This window comes from Mus musculus, chromosome 6, assembly GCF_000001635.26.
Source record: "Mus musculus strain C57BL/6J chromosome 6, GRCm38.p6 C57BL/6J".
In the NCBI taxonomy this organism is placed as follows: Eukaryota; Metazoa; Chordata; class Mammalia; order Rodentia; family Muridae; genus Mus; species Mus musculus.
Window position 1 is genome coordinate 118,097,725 of NC_000072.6, and position 13,447 is coordinate 118,111,171.

Sequence of the window (13,447 nt, forward strand, 5' to 3'; positions counted from 1 at the left end):
CTGAACTTGGGATCTTCTTTTAAAAATATTTACCATGTATCTTTATTTATGTGCATGGGTGTTTTGCCAGCACACATGTCTGTCTGTGCAGTATGTGGACATGCCTGGTACCCATGGAGGCCAGAAGAAGACATCAGGTCCCCTGGAGCTGGAGTTACAGATGGTTGTGAGCTGCCAAGTGGGTGTGGGGAGCTGAGCCGGTTCTTTGCAAGAGAAGCCAGAGCTCTTAACCCTGGCCCCAACCTGAGCTCTCATGCCAGCTTCGCAGGCAGGATCATGCCTGCCTCAGTAGTATTCTTTCCCAGCAGTGCTTTCTAAGGATTGCATGGGTTGTTTGGGATTCTTCTGTGTTTTCACAGGCGTTTTAGGATTTTTTTTTAAATCATTCTGTGAAGAATCCTGTTGACATTTTGATGAGGACATGTTACATCTGGACTCGCTTTTCGTAATACAGCCATTTTAATGGTATTAATTCTGCCAATATATGAGCGTGGGAGGCCTTGCTGTCTGCCGTGTCTTTTTCAATATCTTTCTTCAGTATCTTCCAGTTTTTATTTGGAGGACTTCCACCCTCTTATTAGGGTTATTCCTACATTTTTCTTTTCAACTATTCGAATAGGACAACCCCCCAAATGGTTCTCAGCCTGTGGGTTGCAACTCCTTGGGGGTTGAATGTCCCCTTTCCAGGGGTCACCTAAGCACAAAGTTACAGCTATGAAGTAGCAATGAAATCGTTTTATGGTTGGGGTCACCACAGCCTGAGGAACTGTATGAAAGGGTTGCAGCGTTAGGAAGGCTGAGAACCGCTGCCTTAAATGCTTTCTCTGAAGCTTTCTCATCGCCATGATAGAAAAGTGGTGGCTCTTGGTAGAGAAATGTTGTGTTTTACCATTTTGCTGAGAGTTTTCAGTTTGTGTTTTTATGCGTTGTTTCTCTGTGGTTTTTGTGTGTGTGTGTGTGTGTGTGTGTGTGTGTGTGTGTGTGTGTGTGTGTTTTCTCATTAAAAATTGTTTTCTTGTTGCGGTTGTTTGTTCGCTTGCCTGTTTTCTAAAGAGAGAAAGAGAAAAAAAGGCCATGGAGTTGAGTGGCTGAGAGGTGGGAAGGGTCTTTGAGGAGCTGAGGGAGGAGAAACTTATCAGAATATATTGTATGATTTTTTTCAAAAAAATAGAGAGAAAAATGATAGTTCTAAGACTTTTCTGGTGGAGTTTTTAGGGTCTTTGTTTGAGTGTGTGTATTGTTCTCTCGATCTCCATTTTATTAATTTCTCCCCTGATCTATCTATCTATCTATCTATCTATCTATCTATCTATCTATCTATCTATCTTCCTTCCCTGCTTCCTTCCTTCCTTGTTTCCTTGCTTCCTTGCTTCCTTCCTTCCTTCGTCTCTTTCTTTTGCTATCTATTGCTTTTGGGTTTGGATTTTCTTATTTTTCTAAGACTTTGAAGTGTTTCGCTGGGTGAGATGAGATCTTTCTAATTTCTTGTTCATTTATTTTAATACAAGCCTCATATATTTCAGGCTGGTCTCCAGTTTGCTGTGCACCTGAGATCCTTGAGACCCTGGCCTACGCCATTGCCCGGTGACTTTATTAGACAAGTGTTTGAGGTCTGCTGGGGCGGTCTTTACCTTACAGCTTCCTTTCTTTGCATACCAGAGGCCTCTGCTGGCCACACTTAAGGTTGCAGTCTATAAACTGAACAGGTTTTCTCACCTTCCTCAGATGGTCCCCCCAGGGGCTACTAATGTCTTAGCTTTGGGGGTGTGGCCCCTGAGTGTGTGGGAATCAATGAGAGGCTGGGATCATTTCAGGCAGAGGGCTTGTGTTCTTGCTTTCAAGCACTGTTGGGCATTAGTCACCCTGCTGAAGGAAGGAAGCTGTGGTGTATCAAGTCTATTCATGGAACCTGAGTGACTCTTCAGCAGTGACAGGTAGGTGGCTCCAGAGAGAGGTTGATCCACTGGCTGGCCTTAGGCTCAGCATTATGCAACTCATGATGATTGGCAGCGGGTGAGATCAGGTCCTAGCCAGCCAAGAGAGCTAGCTACCCTTTCCCTGTGGATCTCTCTACCTGCCTGAGCTGAGCCTGCTGCTCTCTGTGCCCTTGTGATTGTCATTGTCTGGATGGATGCTCTGTTCTCCACAACTCCCTCTGAGTTCTGGTTGTCCTTCCTGACCTCAAGTCCCCAGAGTAGCTCAGTTTTTACAAAATAAATGTTTATTAATTTTTTTCCAAATTACGTAAAATATATTTTGATTGCATTCACACCCAACTCTTCCACCTAACTTCTCTAAGATCAGTCCTTATACCTTCCTGCTCCACTTTAAATTTATATCCTTTTATTTCTAAGTTTAATAACCCATTGATTCCAGATATCCTTTCTATGAACTTCTGGGAATTGGGGTCACCTACTGAGGTATGGTCCATCTACTAGGAGCCACAGCCTTAAAGAAAACGGACTTTCCAACCCCAGAAGCTATCGACTGTTCTTAGCTCCTCAGCTAGGGTTGGGGCCTCATGAATTCCTTCCTATCCCATGCTAGAATGGTAACTGTGCAGGCAACTACAGCTGTTTAAGTTCACAAGTGCAGAGGGAGGGCCTGTCATGTCCAGAAGACACTGTTTTTGCTCCAGTGACCCCTAACACCTGGCTCTTTCTTACAGTCTTTCCACTCCTTCCATGTTGTCCCCTAAGCCTTGGGGGTGGTTATAAAGATTTCCTGCTTATGCTCTGCCCTTTGGCCAGTCGTGTGTTTCTGCATTAGCCACCATTAACTGCACAAAGAAATTTTTCTAATGGAATTTGCACTAATCTATGTGTAGAAAGATACAAATTTAGAGGGCAGTTTGATACTACATCTATTTAGCAAAATAATAGTATTAATTTCACCCTTGGGTCTGGTGGGCTCCCCAACAAAAGGTTCTTGACCAGATTTTCAGTACCAGGCATCCTGTATTTCCTCCTGTGGAACAGGCCTTAAACCCAATTGGAAAGTCGAATGTTATCCCCACAACATTTATATATAAGTATATATATATATATATGCATACATGTATATGTGTATATGTGTGTATGTGTATATGTATATACGTGTATGTATATATATATATACATACATATACACACATACATACATACATACATACATACATACATACATACATACATACATATGTGTTTTATTCTTAAATTATAGCATGTGGTCTGGATGGTGCAGCAATGCCTGTCTCACAATGGAGAGGGCAAGAATATGGTGGTTATTCAGTCCACGTGGCTGGATGTCTCAGCGGTTGAGATTGGAGTCCTAAGGAAGTTGGTTCTAATACTGATGAAAGAACGCCATAGCAACAAACGAATGGACTTGCTAACAAGAGTGAGGCCTAGCAGGCAAAGAGCAAAGTTTCCTTCTTCCATATGCTTTCATGTAGGCTGCCACCAGAAGTTGTGACCCAGATTTATTGTGGATCTTCTTGTTCCAAATAATCAGAATAATCAAATTCCTCCCAGGAGTGCCCACCTTAAGTTTTAGTGAATCCTAGATGCAATAAAACTGACAACTATGATTATCTACCACAGTGACCCTGGACATATTTTGCCACACTGGTGGCTATTTAGGCAGCTTATAAAATACAGGTTTCCACGTGGCTCGTTCAAGTATCCTTAGAAGTGACTTTTCCTTTCCTCACCCACCCACTCCTGCCACTCCCCTCTCCATGTAAAACTCTCCCCCATTCTTTCCATTTCCTCCTTCATATTACCTGTTATATCCACTCTCATTTACGATCTCTCTAACCTCTCTCCACCGATGGTCCCTTTGTAGTTCTACAGATTTTACAGGTACTCAAAATTAAACACACACAGACACTAAAGTTTCAACATTAAGAGCCACATGTTAGTGAGAACATGTTTGTCTTTCTTCTTCTGTGTTGGCTCACTCAGTATGTTTTCCAGATTCATCCATTTACCTGAAAATTCCTCAATTTCACTTTTTCTTTATGGTCAAATGAAATTCTATTGTATATAGGTACTACATTGAGTGAAATTTTATTGTATATAGGTACCACTGTATAGAGGCTCCACACTGTATACAGGTACCACACTGTATATAGGTACTACACTGTATATAGGTACCACACTGTATATGGGTACTATTGTATACAGGTACCACACTGTATATAGATAGGTACCATACTGCATTGCCATTCATCAATTAATAGACATCTAGGATGTTTCCATGTCCTAGCTATTGTGAATAGAACAGCTATAAACATGGGTGGGCATGCTTGTCTATAGCAGGGAATAGTCTTTTGGGTATGTGCTCAGGAGTGCCATCATTGGGTCATAAGGTAGATAGGTCTATTTCTAGTTCTCTGAGGAATTGCTATGCTGATTCCCACAGCAGCTAATTAAACTTTTCACTCCCACCACCAAACACAACAGGACTCTCCATTTCCCACAGCCTCCCAATTTGTTCTTTTGACTGGCATATTTCAACATAATTTTAAGTTGGATTTCTCTGACAGCTAAGGACAGGTAACACTTTAAAAATATATTTTTTTTTTGAGAGTTCATGGGTGCAACATTCCTTTTTTTAAAAAAATATTTCTTAGCCATTTGTACTTCTTAGGACTGTTTATAGTTTTCTTAGCTCACTTAAAGAACAGGGCTGTTTTATTGGTGTTTAGTTTTTTTAGTTCCTGGTATATTATAGGCACTAATATTCTGTCAGATATATCTGGCAGAGAATCTTTCCCATTCTGCAGACTCCTTGTCAGTTAACAGTTCCCTCTGCAGTACAGAGGCGTTTGAATTTCATAAACTCCCACTTGTTGATTGTTGGCCTTAACTTCCTGGGCTCCCAAAGTCCTGCTCAGAAAATGTCCCCACTGTTCTTTCAGCTTCAGACCTAACATGGAGGGTTGTGACCCAGTTAGAATTGGCTTGTGTGAAGGGTGAGAGCAAAGATCAGTTTCGTTGTTCTACACGTAGATACCTAGTTTCCCCAACACCATTGTTAAAAGTTGACATCTTTTCTCAACACCGTCTTTAGCATCTTTGTCAAGATCAGGTGGCTATAGGTGCGCTGATTATCTTCTGGGTCTTCTATTAGTTTCCACTGATCAGTGTTTTTTGTGTGTGCCAGTACCATGCTGGTTTTACTACTAAGTGTAGGATATAACTTGAAATCAGGTTTAGGGATAAAGCCGGTAGTATTTTTATTTTTCAGTAATGTTTTGGCTATTTGGAATCTTTTGTGATTCCATGTGAGTTTTAGGTTTCTTTTTTTCAATTTCTATGAATATATTATTGGGACTCTGATTAGTGTGGCGTTGAATTTGTAGTTTGTTTTTGGCTAGATGGCTCTTTCCATCATTATTTCTGCCAACCCATGAGCATGGCTGGTATTTTCTGGTATCTTCAATTTGTTTTCTTCAGTGTCTTAAAGTTTCTATAGTAGAAGTCTTTTCTTCCTTAGACCAATTCCAAGATATTTTTGAGGCTATTGTGAATGGGGTCATTATCTTAGTTTTCTTAGTTTGTTGTTGGTAGATAGTAAGGCTACTGACTTTTTGTGTTAATTTTTTATGTTGATACTCTTTATAAATACATTTTATCAGCTGTAGGTGGTTTTTGGTGGAGTCTTCAGGGGTTTTTATGTATAGAATCTTATTACCTGCAAATAAAGACACTGTGGTGTTTTCCTTTCCTGCTTGCAACTCCATTATCTTATTCTATTGTCTTATTGCTCTAGCTAAGACTTCAAGGCCTATTGTTGAACAAGAGTGCAGAGAGTGGACATCCTTGTCTTATTCTTAATTTTAATGGAAACAGTTCAAGTTTTTCTCTATTTAATATGATGCTAACTGTGGGATTCTTGTATATTGACATGCCTTTATCATGTTAAGTTGTGTCCTCTGTGTCTCTAGATTCTTGAGGCCTTTTATCATGAGTGCATATTGAATTCTGTCAAGGTCTTGTTTGCATCTAACAAGACAATCATTTGGTTTCTGTTCTGGCGTGTACTTGTGTGGTAGACTGCATTTAAATTTGCACTTGTGTTCATCTAGGAGATTCGCCTACAATTAATTCTTTGGTGTTAGAATGGGAGGGTAGGGTCTTTGTCTGGCCTTACATATTGAGGTAATATGGCTTTGTAAAAAAAGAATTTCAAAGATATTCTTCCTTTTCTATTTTACAGAATAATTTGAGGAGTATTGTTTTCAGGTCTGGTGCAAGTAACTTATTTTGGAAAGTAAATTCACTCACTATCTTTAAAACTGAAGATACAGGAATTTTATTCCTATAGAAAATCTGGCACACATTTTTTTATATCTGAGAACTGATTTTTCTTAAATTTTTATTATTTAAATGCATTTTATATATCAAACATATTAATAATATTGAGTATTTTGAGAATAAAATAATACATAAAAATTTGTTCAACTTTTATATTCATATCCTTTCATACCCTTAAAATATCATTAATGAATATTTTAAACTCTCCATAACTGAGGATTCTATATCTACTGTTGAATAATAAATTGTTGCAAAACAAACAAAATATTCTTTGGGAATTGAGCATAGTAAAAGAGCATAAAATATTAAAAATGAATCATTAAGAAATATATTCAAAAGCCCTAATATGATACCACCTGACATAGTGAGAGAGTATTTAAGATGCATTATATATCTGTGTACACTGTCTAACAATCAGTTCATGTAAAAAAGATTATTAGTGTTTCCAAGATGGAAATTATTTTATCAGTAAGTATATTTTAAAAATTTTAAAATAGCAAAAATTCTATGAAGTTAAACATTAAGAAAATGCTAATTCCAAGCAGTGAGAAAAATTATCAATAACATTTCCATGATGTTTGTAGAATATGATTTTAATATTTTTAACTGTTAATATTCAATAATTAGATCCATTTGATTCATAACTCCTGTTAGTTTCACAGTGTCTCTGTTTAGTTTCTGTTTCCATGATCTGTATGTTGCTGAGAGTGGGGTGTTGAAGTCTCTCACTATTATTGTGTGGGTTGTGATGTGTGCTTTGAACTTTAATTAAGTTTCTTTTATGAATGTGGGTACCCTTGTATTTAGAGCAGAGATGTTCAGAATTGAGAGTTCATCTTGGTTGATTTTTCCTTTGACCAATATGAAGTGTCCTTCCTTATCTTTTTTGATGACTTTTGTTTGAAAGTTGATTTTATTTGATAGTATAATGGCTACTCCAGCTTGTTTCTTGGGACCATTTGCTTGGAAAATTATTTTCCAAACTTCTACTCTGTGGTAGTGTCTGTTTTTGATACTGAGGTGCGTTTCCTGTACACAGCAAAACGCTGGGTCCTGTTTACATATCTAGGCTGTCTATGTCTTTTTATTGGGGAATTGAGTCCATTGATGTCAAGAGATATTAAGGAAAAGTGATTATTACTCCCTGTTATTTTTGTTAGAGGTGGAATTATGTTTGTGTGGCTACCTTCTTTTGGGTTTGTTGAAAGATTACTTTCTTGCTCTTTCTAGGGTGTAGTTTCCCTCCTTGTGTCGGTGTTTTCCATCTATTATCCCTTGTAGGGCTGGATTTATGGAAAGATACTGTGTAAATTTGATTTTGTCATGGAATATCTTGTTTTGTCTGTCTATGGTGATTGATAGTTTTGCTGGGTATAGTAGCCTGGGCTGGCATTTATGTTCTCTTAGGGTCTGTATGACACCTGCCCAGGATCTTCTAGCTTTCATAGTATCTGGTGAGAAGTCTGGTGAAATTCTGATAGATCTGCCTTTATATATTACTTGACTTTTTCCCTTACTGCTTTTAATATTCTTTGTTTAGTGCATTTGGTATTTTGATTATTAGGACACGGGAGGAATTTCTTTTCTGGTCCAGTCTATTTGCAGTTCTGTAGGCTTCCTGTATATTCATGGGCATCTCTTTCTTTAGGTTAAGGAAGTTTTCTTCTATAATTTTGTTGAAGATATTTACTGGCCCTTTAAGATGGATCTTCTCTCTCTCTCCTATACTTATTATCCTTAGGTTTGGTCTTCTCCTTGTGTCCTGGATGTTTTGGGTTAGGAGCCTTTTGCTTTTTGCATTTTCTTTAACTGTTGTGTCAATGTTTTCTATGGTATTTTCTGCACCTGAGATTCTCTCTTCTATCTCTTTTATTCTGTTGGTGATGCTTGCATCTATGACTCCTGATCTCTTTCCTAGGTGTTCTAATTCCAGGGTTGTCTCCCTTTATGATTTCTTTATTGTTTCTATTTCCATTTTTAGATCTTGGATGGTTTTGTTCATTTCCTTAGCCTGTTTGATTGTTTTCCTGTAATTCTTTAAGGGATTTTTTTTTTTGTGTTTCCTCTTTAAGGGCTTCCATCTGTTTACCTGTGTTCTTCTGTATTTCTTTAAGGGAGTTATTTATGTTCTTCTTAATGTCCTCTATTATCATCATGAGAAGTGATTTTAGATCCGAATCTAGCTTTTACAGTGTGATATTGTATCCGGGACTTGCTATGGTGGGAAAATTGGGATCTGATGATGCCAAGTAACCTTGGTTTCTGTTGCTTATGTTCTCATGCTTGCCTCCCACCATCTGATTATCTCTAGTGCTACCTTCCCTCACTATATCTGACTGGAGCCCGTCCTTCCTGTGGTCTTGATTGTGGCAGAACTCCTCAGAGTTCAGCTATCTCTGTGATCCTGTGATTCTGGGGTTGTATCATCCTGAGATCCTGGGTGTGGCAGAGCTCCTAGAACTCAAGCTGCCTCTGAGACCCTGAGATCCTGGTGTGAACAAGCTCCTGGGATCCTGGGATCTTGGGTGTGTTAGAGTACCTGAGAGTGGAGCTTCCTCTGGGTGTTGTGGGACTGGCTGTGGGAGCTTGCGCCCAAGGTCTGTTTAGGGTGCTGGCCCAGACTAGTAGGAACCTGTACCCCTGGTCAGGTGGAATTCTTGCGTGCCTGGGTCTCACTGGTCCTAATTACTTCTGGTGTTGAGGCAGATGTTGTGTCCTTATTTCTGATCCTAAGATCCCTCTGGCATACTTCTGAGAGTGTACAGTCATGCTCATGATACCACTGCTTGTAATAAAAAAAAGAAAACAGTAAAAAGTGTAAACAACCAAAAGCTAACCAATAATATTATGATAACAACAACAAAATTAAAAAGCTCTGAAAGCACAAATATTATTAATAAAGTCAGTATCAGAGTATGTTCATAAAATATTACTCAATAATAAAAATGGATCAATTTGGATATTAACATGGGTAAGCCTTTTTGTTTTGTTTTTCTGCACAGGGTTTCTCTATGTAACATTTCTGATTATTCTTAAATTCACTTTGTAGATTCAGAGATCCACCTGCCTCTGCCTCCTGAGAGCTGGGACTGAAGGCGTGCACCACCAAGCCTGGCAACATGGGTGAACTTTAAGAACACAATACCTTACAAAAGCTAGAAAGCCTATAATGAAATAATAACATGAATTCAAAACAAGACAAAGTTGAACAGTGGAGATACACAGAGTTGGACTGTGACAGGTGAGGATGTGTACTAGAAATGCACGGCAGGGCGAGTTGTTGGCACTGTGCTGTTGTCAGCGCTGTGCTGTTGTCGGTGCTGTGCACTGGTGCTTGCTTTACTCTTTAATTTCACGACTACATGCTGTGAATCCTCATGAACTTAGATTTTAAATTAGAAAAAAATGAACTTACCACATTTTCATTTAGCTTTTGGTAACAAAATACTTTATTGGTACCACTTAATGTAAAAAATATAGTAATGCTTTCATTGCTTAGCTTCCATCTTCAAATAAAAGCTAGTTTAAAAAAATAGGAGTTAAAGTAAAAATCATTTGATTATCTCAAAACCAAGCTGAAATCACCTTTGAAAATCATTAAGTACCCTAATTTTAAATACCATGGTCACTGGTCTTTACAATAAATAAGTGTGTACAAAGGAGATACTGGCTCTGCTTATTCTGCAGAAAGCACTTTATACATCTTAAAAAATACCTCAACGATATGCCGGGTAGAACCCTCAGCAACTAGTTATTATTGAATCGGATTCACATTAGCACCTAGAAATTTGGCATTTGTAACTTTTGAGATGGTATGATTTACTGAACAAAAATAATGACTTTTTCTGAGTTCTCATGGGTTATATAGAAATAGCAGGTCCCTTTAAAAGTCAGGGGTTAAAAAAACTATGCATGCCTTTATTTTATCTCCAATTTCTGGATCTAGTAAATGACCCAATGATAAAATATCCATGTGTGATAAATATTATAGTACAGTTCTACTGGAATATAATTTCTTATTCATCTTGTCTCATTAATATAATTTACATTTCAATTAAAGTAGCATTCAATCTGTACATTTTTTTAAAGTACTCCATAATTTATATTTTTATCAGGTCACTTTTCCTTCCTTCCCTTTTCTCAAATCAAGGGTGGTCTTATTATATAATGCATTTAATTTTTTTTCAATAAAACTCTTTCAACTGAAAGTATAATACAAATGCAAACACAATTATGGCAAAATTAGCATATAGAAAATAAATATATATGTGCCCATGCTAAACAAGACAGTGCAAAACAAAAGCCATACAAAACCATGCTATAACGTTCATATCTTCTATGCCTCTGGCTTATATAAAAAGACGTTCCCAAACACAGCTACTGTCCTGCATTCCAATATAATAAAATGTTCAAAACAATCTACTACAATTTGACTATGAATTTTGAACATTGGTAACATAACAATATATTTTATTTATAATCAAACCATAAATTCTAAACTATATCTACTATATCCATTTGCTTAAAAACATATTCAAAGGGAAAGCAACATGAAACTAAGGGGTTTTGACTTATGCCTTTGTGATGGACTGTAGATTTTAGATATGTTAATTATTTTCTGTGAAAAAAAATATTCTACATGTGATCAATGAAAGCTTTCATCTAAAGACTGAAGTCAAATGATTGACTTAGTGGTCAGCAGGCATATCTGCCTGAACATTTCGACCAACCAGTGTTCTGTTCCCTGTAGGAGTGTGCTGACCAACTCAACATTAGCCTCGTATACTCCAGGACCAATCAGAACACAGGTACCAGGCAGAATCTAATTCAAACGATTTTGGGGACAAATATAAAATTTCATTTTGTCAACTGTTTCATACTATAGTACTCTCACAAGGCAGGCTATACATCAAGACACCTGCGTTTTCTTCTTACATCAAGTTGAGCTACAAAAACATTTCAGAAAGAACATGGAAAAGAAAAGTTTTTCTCTGGAAGAGGCACATAATCTAGAGTTGGAATTAAGGCTGAATTAACAGTGCTGGTTTGTGCTTCCGACTCTCCCACGTTGACTGTTACCCAGCAGTCTCGCTGTTTGTTCTGTATGCCTGTTTGCGAAGATGCATCTCTATCTCCTCCCTGAAAACCATCATTCCCAGGTGAGAGTGGGAGGCCTCATTCATGGCTTTGGATTGGATGCACATTCGGTACTGCTCAGGGGTCAGCTCATCTGCACAATGTTTCTCATGCCAGAGGTGGAAAAGACCGGGAACTGGAGTCCGAATCACAATAAGATCACCGTGTAGGTATTTTCGGTAAAGATGAACATCTTCTCCACCCCAGCCTTTTACTTCCATGTCGAATCCACCTGCAGGTACAAAACTGACACTTTCAGGGTCTGCAGCCAGAGCATAAACAAGTGTCTGAGTATTAGATGTTCTGCTTCAATGAGACTGTATGGTACAGCACAAGACTACAGCATAGTGGGATAACTTCCTGGTCGGAAACTCCATTAACAACTAACATTTAGACTATGAGAGTTCAGCATCAGTTGCTGAAAACATTGCTATCATGATAAATATTTAAGAACACCAAATCCTACAGAAAGTCAAAGGAGAAAGAAATACAAATCACGTTCCCACCATTAATATTTTTTTAATCCTTCAAAAAACAAGATTACCTGGGATACAGAAAACTTTCCATAGGAAAAAAACCACAAGAAATGGACACACAGGAGACAGAAGTTTAAGACTGGGTGCACAGATGGTGTTACACAGAGCTGTTCTCTGGGCCACACTGCCACCATCTTCGTGAATTTAGCTGTGTCTGTTTGCAAAAGTTCACCACAGCTGGACTTGCTGACTACTGACCTTCCCTTGTGGGAGGAGCAGAGACCCTCACTGCAGCATCCTGTCATGTCTCCCAAGCAGGGATAAGCAATTCTGTCCCAATTGCATGTGACCTCTGGGAGGGCTTAAAAGTACACAGTATAGGAAGGACTAGGGAGGGGGTCCCAGGCACTTGGTCCTGGGCAATCTTTATCCATGTTGGGTGCAGACTTTCCCATGTGGCTGCTTGAAGATCACCTATGCTCCTGCCTGGAACTCCCATTGGTCTGTAAGCAAGCCCAATACAGTCACTGGAGTGAGCTGCTGGATTGTACTTTGGCTTAATCTTTGGGATGTTTGGAGGACAGAGAGATATTACTTACATCTTCCTTAAGGAAGGAATTTTAGCAGCACATGATTTTAACTCACAGGAGTAAACTGGGGTTGCTGAAGTTCAGAAAAAAAATAAGGTTTAGGTTTAAATACTAAAACATGCAGAGTTTTAGAGGTTAAACAGGTGGAGAAAGGTAAAAGTTGAGACATGAACTCTGTGAAAGACGCCAAAATAGTAGCCAACTGGAGAAGGTACTCAAGGAAGAAACTGCCAGATGTCTGTTACTCGATTAGGACTGGAAAAAAAAAAGCAGAAAAAGAAAAAACAAAATCACAGACACTGGGCATGGCAGTGCACACCTATAATACTAGCAGTCATGAGGCAGAGGCAGGGGGATCTTAGGTCTGAGGCCAGTTTGCGCTATAAGAGTCTGTCTCAAAAAAGCAGAGGCTTTGCATCCAGGTCCAGTCCTCAGTACCAATAAATTAAAGAGAAAGACTGTGCCGGTGGACATGGTATAGAAATATGATTCTAACCTTATTAGCACAACTCTGACAAGTTGTAGGACAGAGACTGATAGCAGTGGGTGACGGTGAAATGTTGATATTTCTTAAATTGGGTTCAAGCTAAACAACTGACTTTTTTAAAAAAAGCAGGAAGAACAAAGAAGTATTTAAAGCTTTTTGAACAGTTAGAAGATAGTCTTAAAAAAACAAAAAATTCTGGTCTGGAGAGATGGCTCAGCAGTTAAGAGTACTGACTGCTCTTCCAGAGGTCCCAAGTTCAATTTTCCAGCAATCACACGTGGTCCACAACCATCTGTAATGGGATCAGAAGTCCTTTTCTTGTGTGTCTGAAGACAGTGAGATTGTATGCACATATATAAAATAAGTAAAAATTCTTTAAGACCCAGGCTTCTAAATTAACATTTATACCTAAGAATTCTAAATTAACATTCATATCTCTATAGTTTAAGCAGTCAT

General features: G+C 38.4%; 1 protein-coding gene across 4 annotated transcripts in view; it reads right to left on the reverse strand.

The window, feature by feature from the left end:
- Window positions 1-9,727: 9,727 nt before the first annotated feature.
- Window positions 9,728-13,447, reverse strand: part of Csgalnact2 (chondroitin sulfate N-acetylgalactosaminyltransferase 2) — a 31,689-nt gene continuing 27,969 nt past the window's right edge. For all 4 annotated transcript variants that reach the window (NM_030165.3, NM_001362149.1, XM_006506777.4 and 1 more), the window contains exon 8: window positions 9,728-11,670. In NM_030165.3, coding sequence (NP_084441.3) covers window positions 11,378-11,670 — 293 coding nt within the window. In that variant the 3' untranslated portion in view covers window positions 9,728-11,377. The remainder of the gene's footprint in view (window positions 11,671-13,447) is intronic.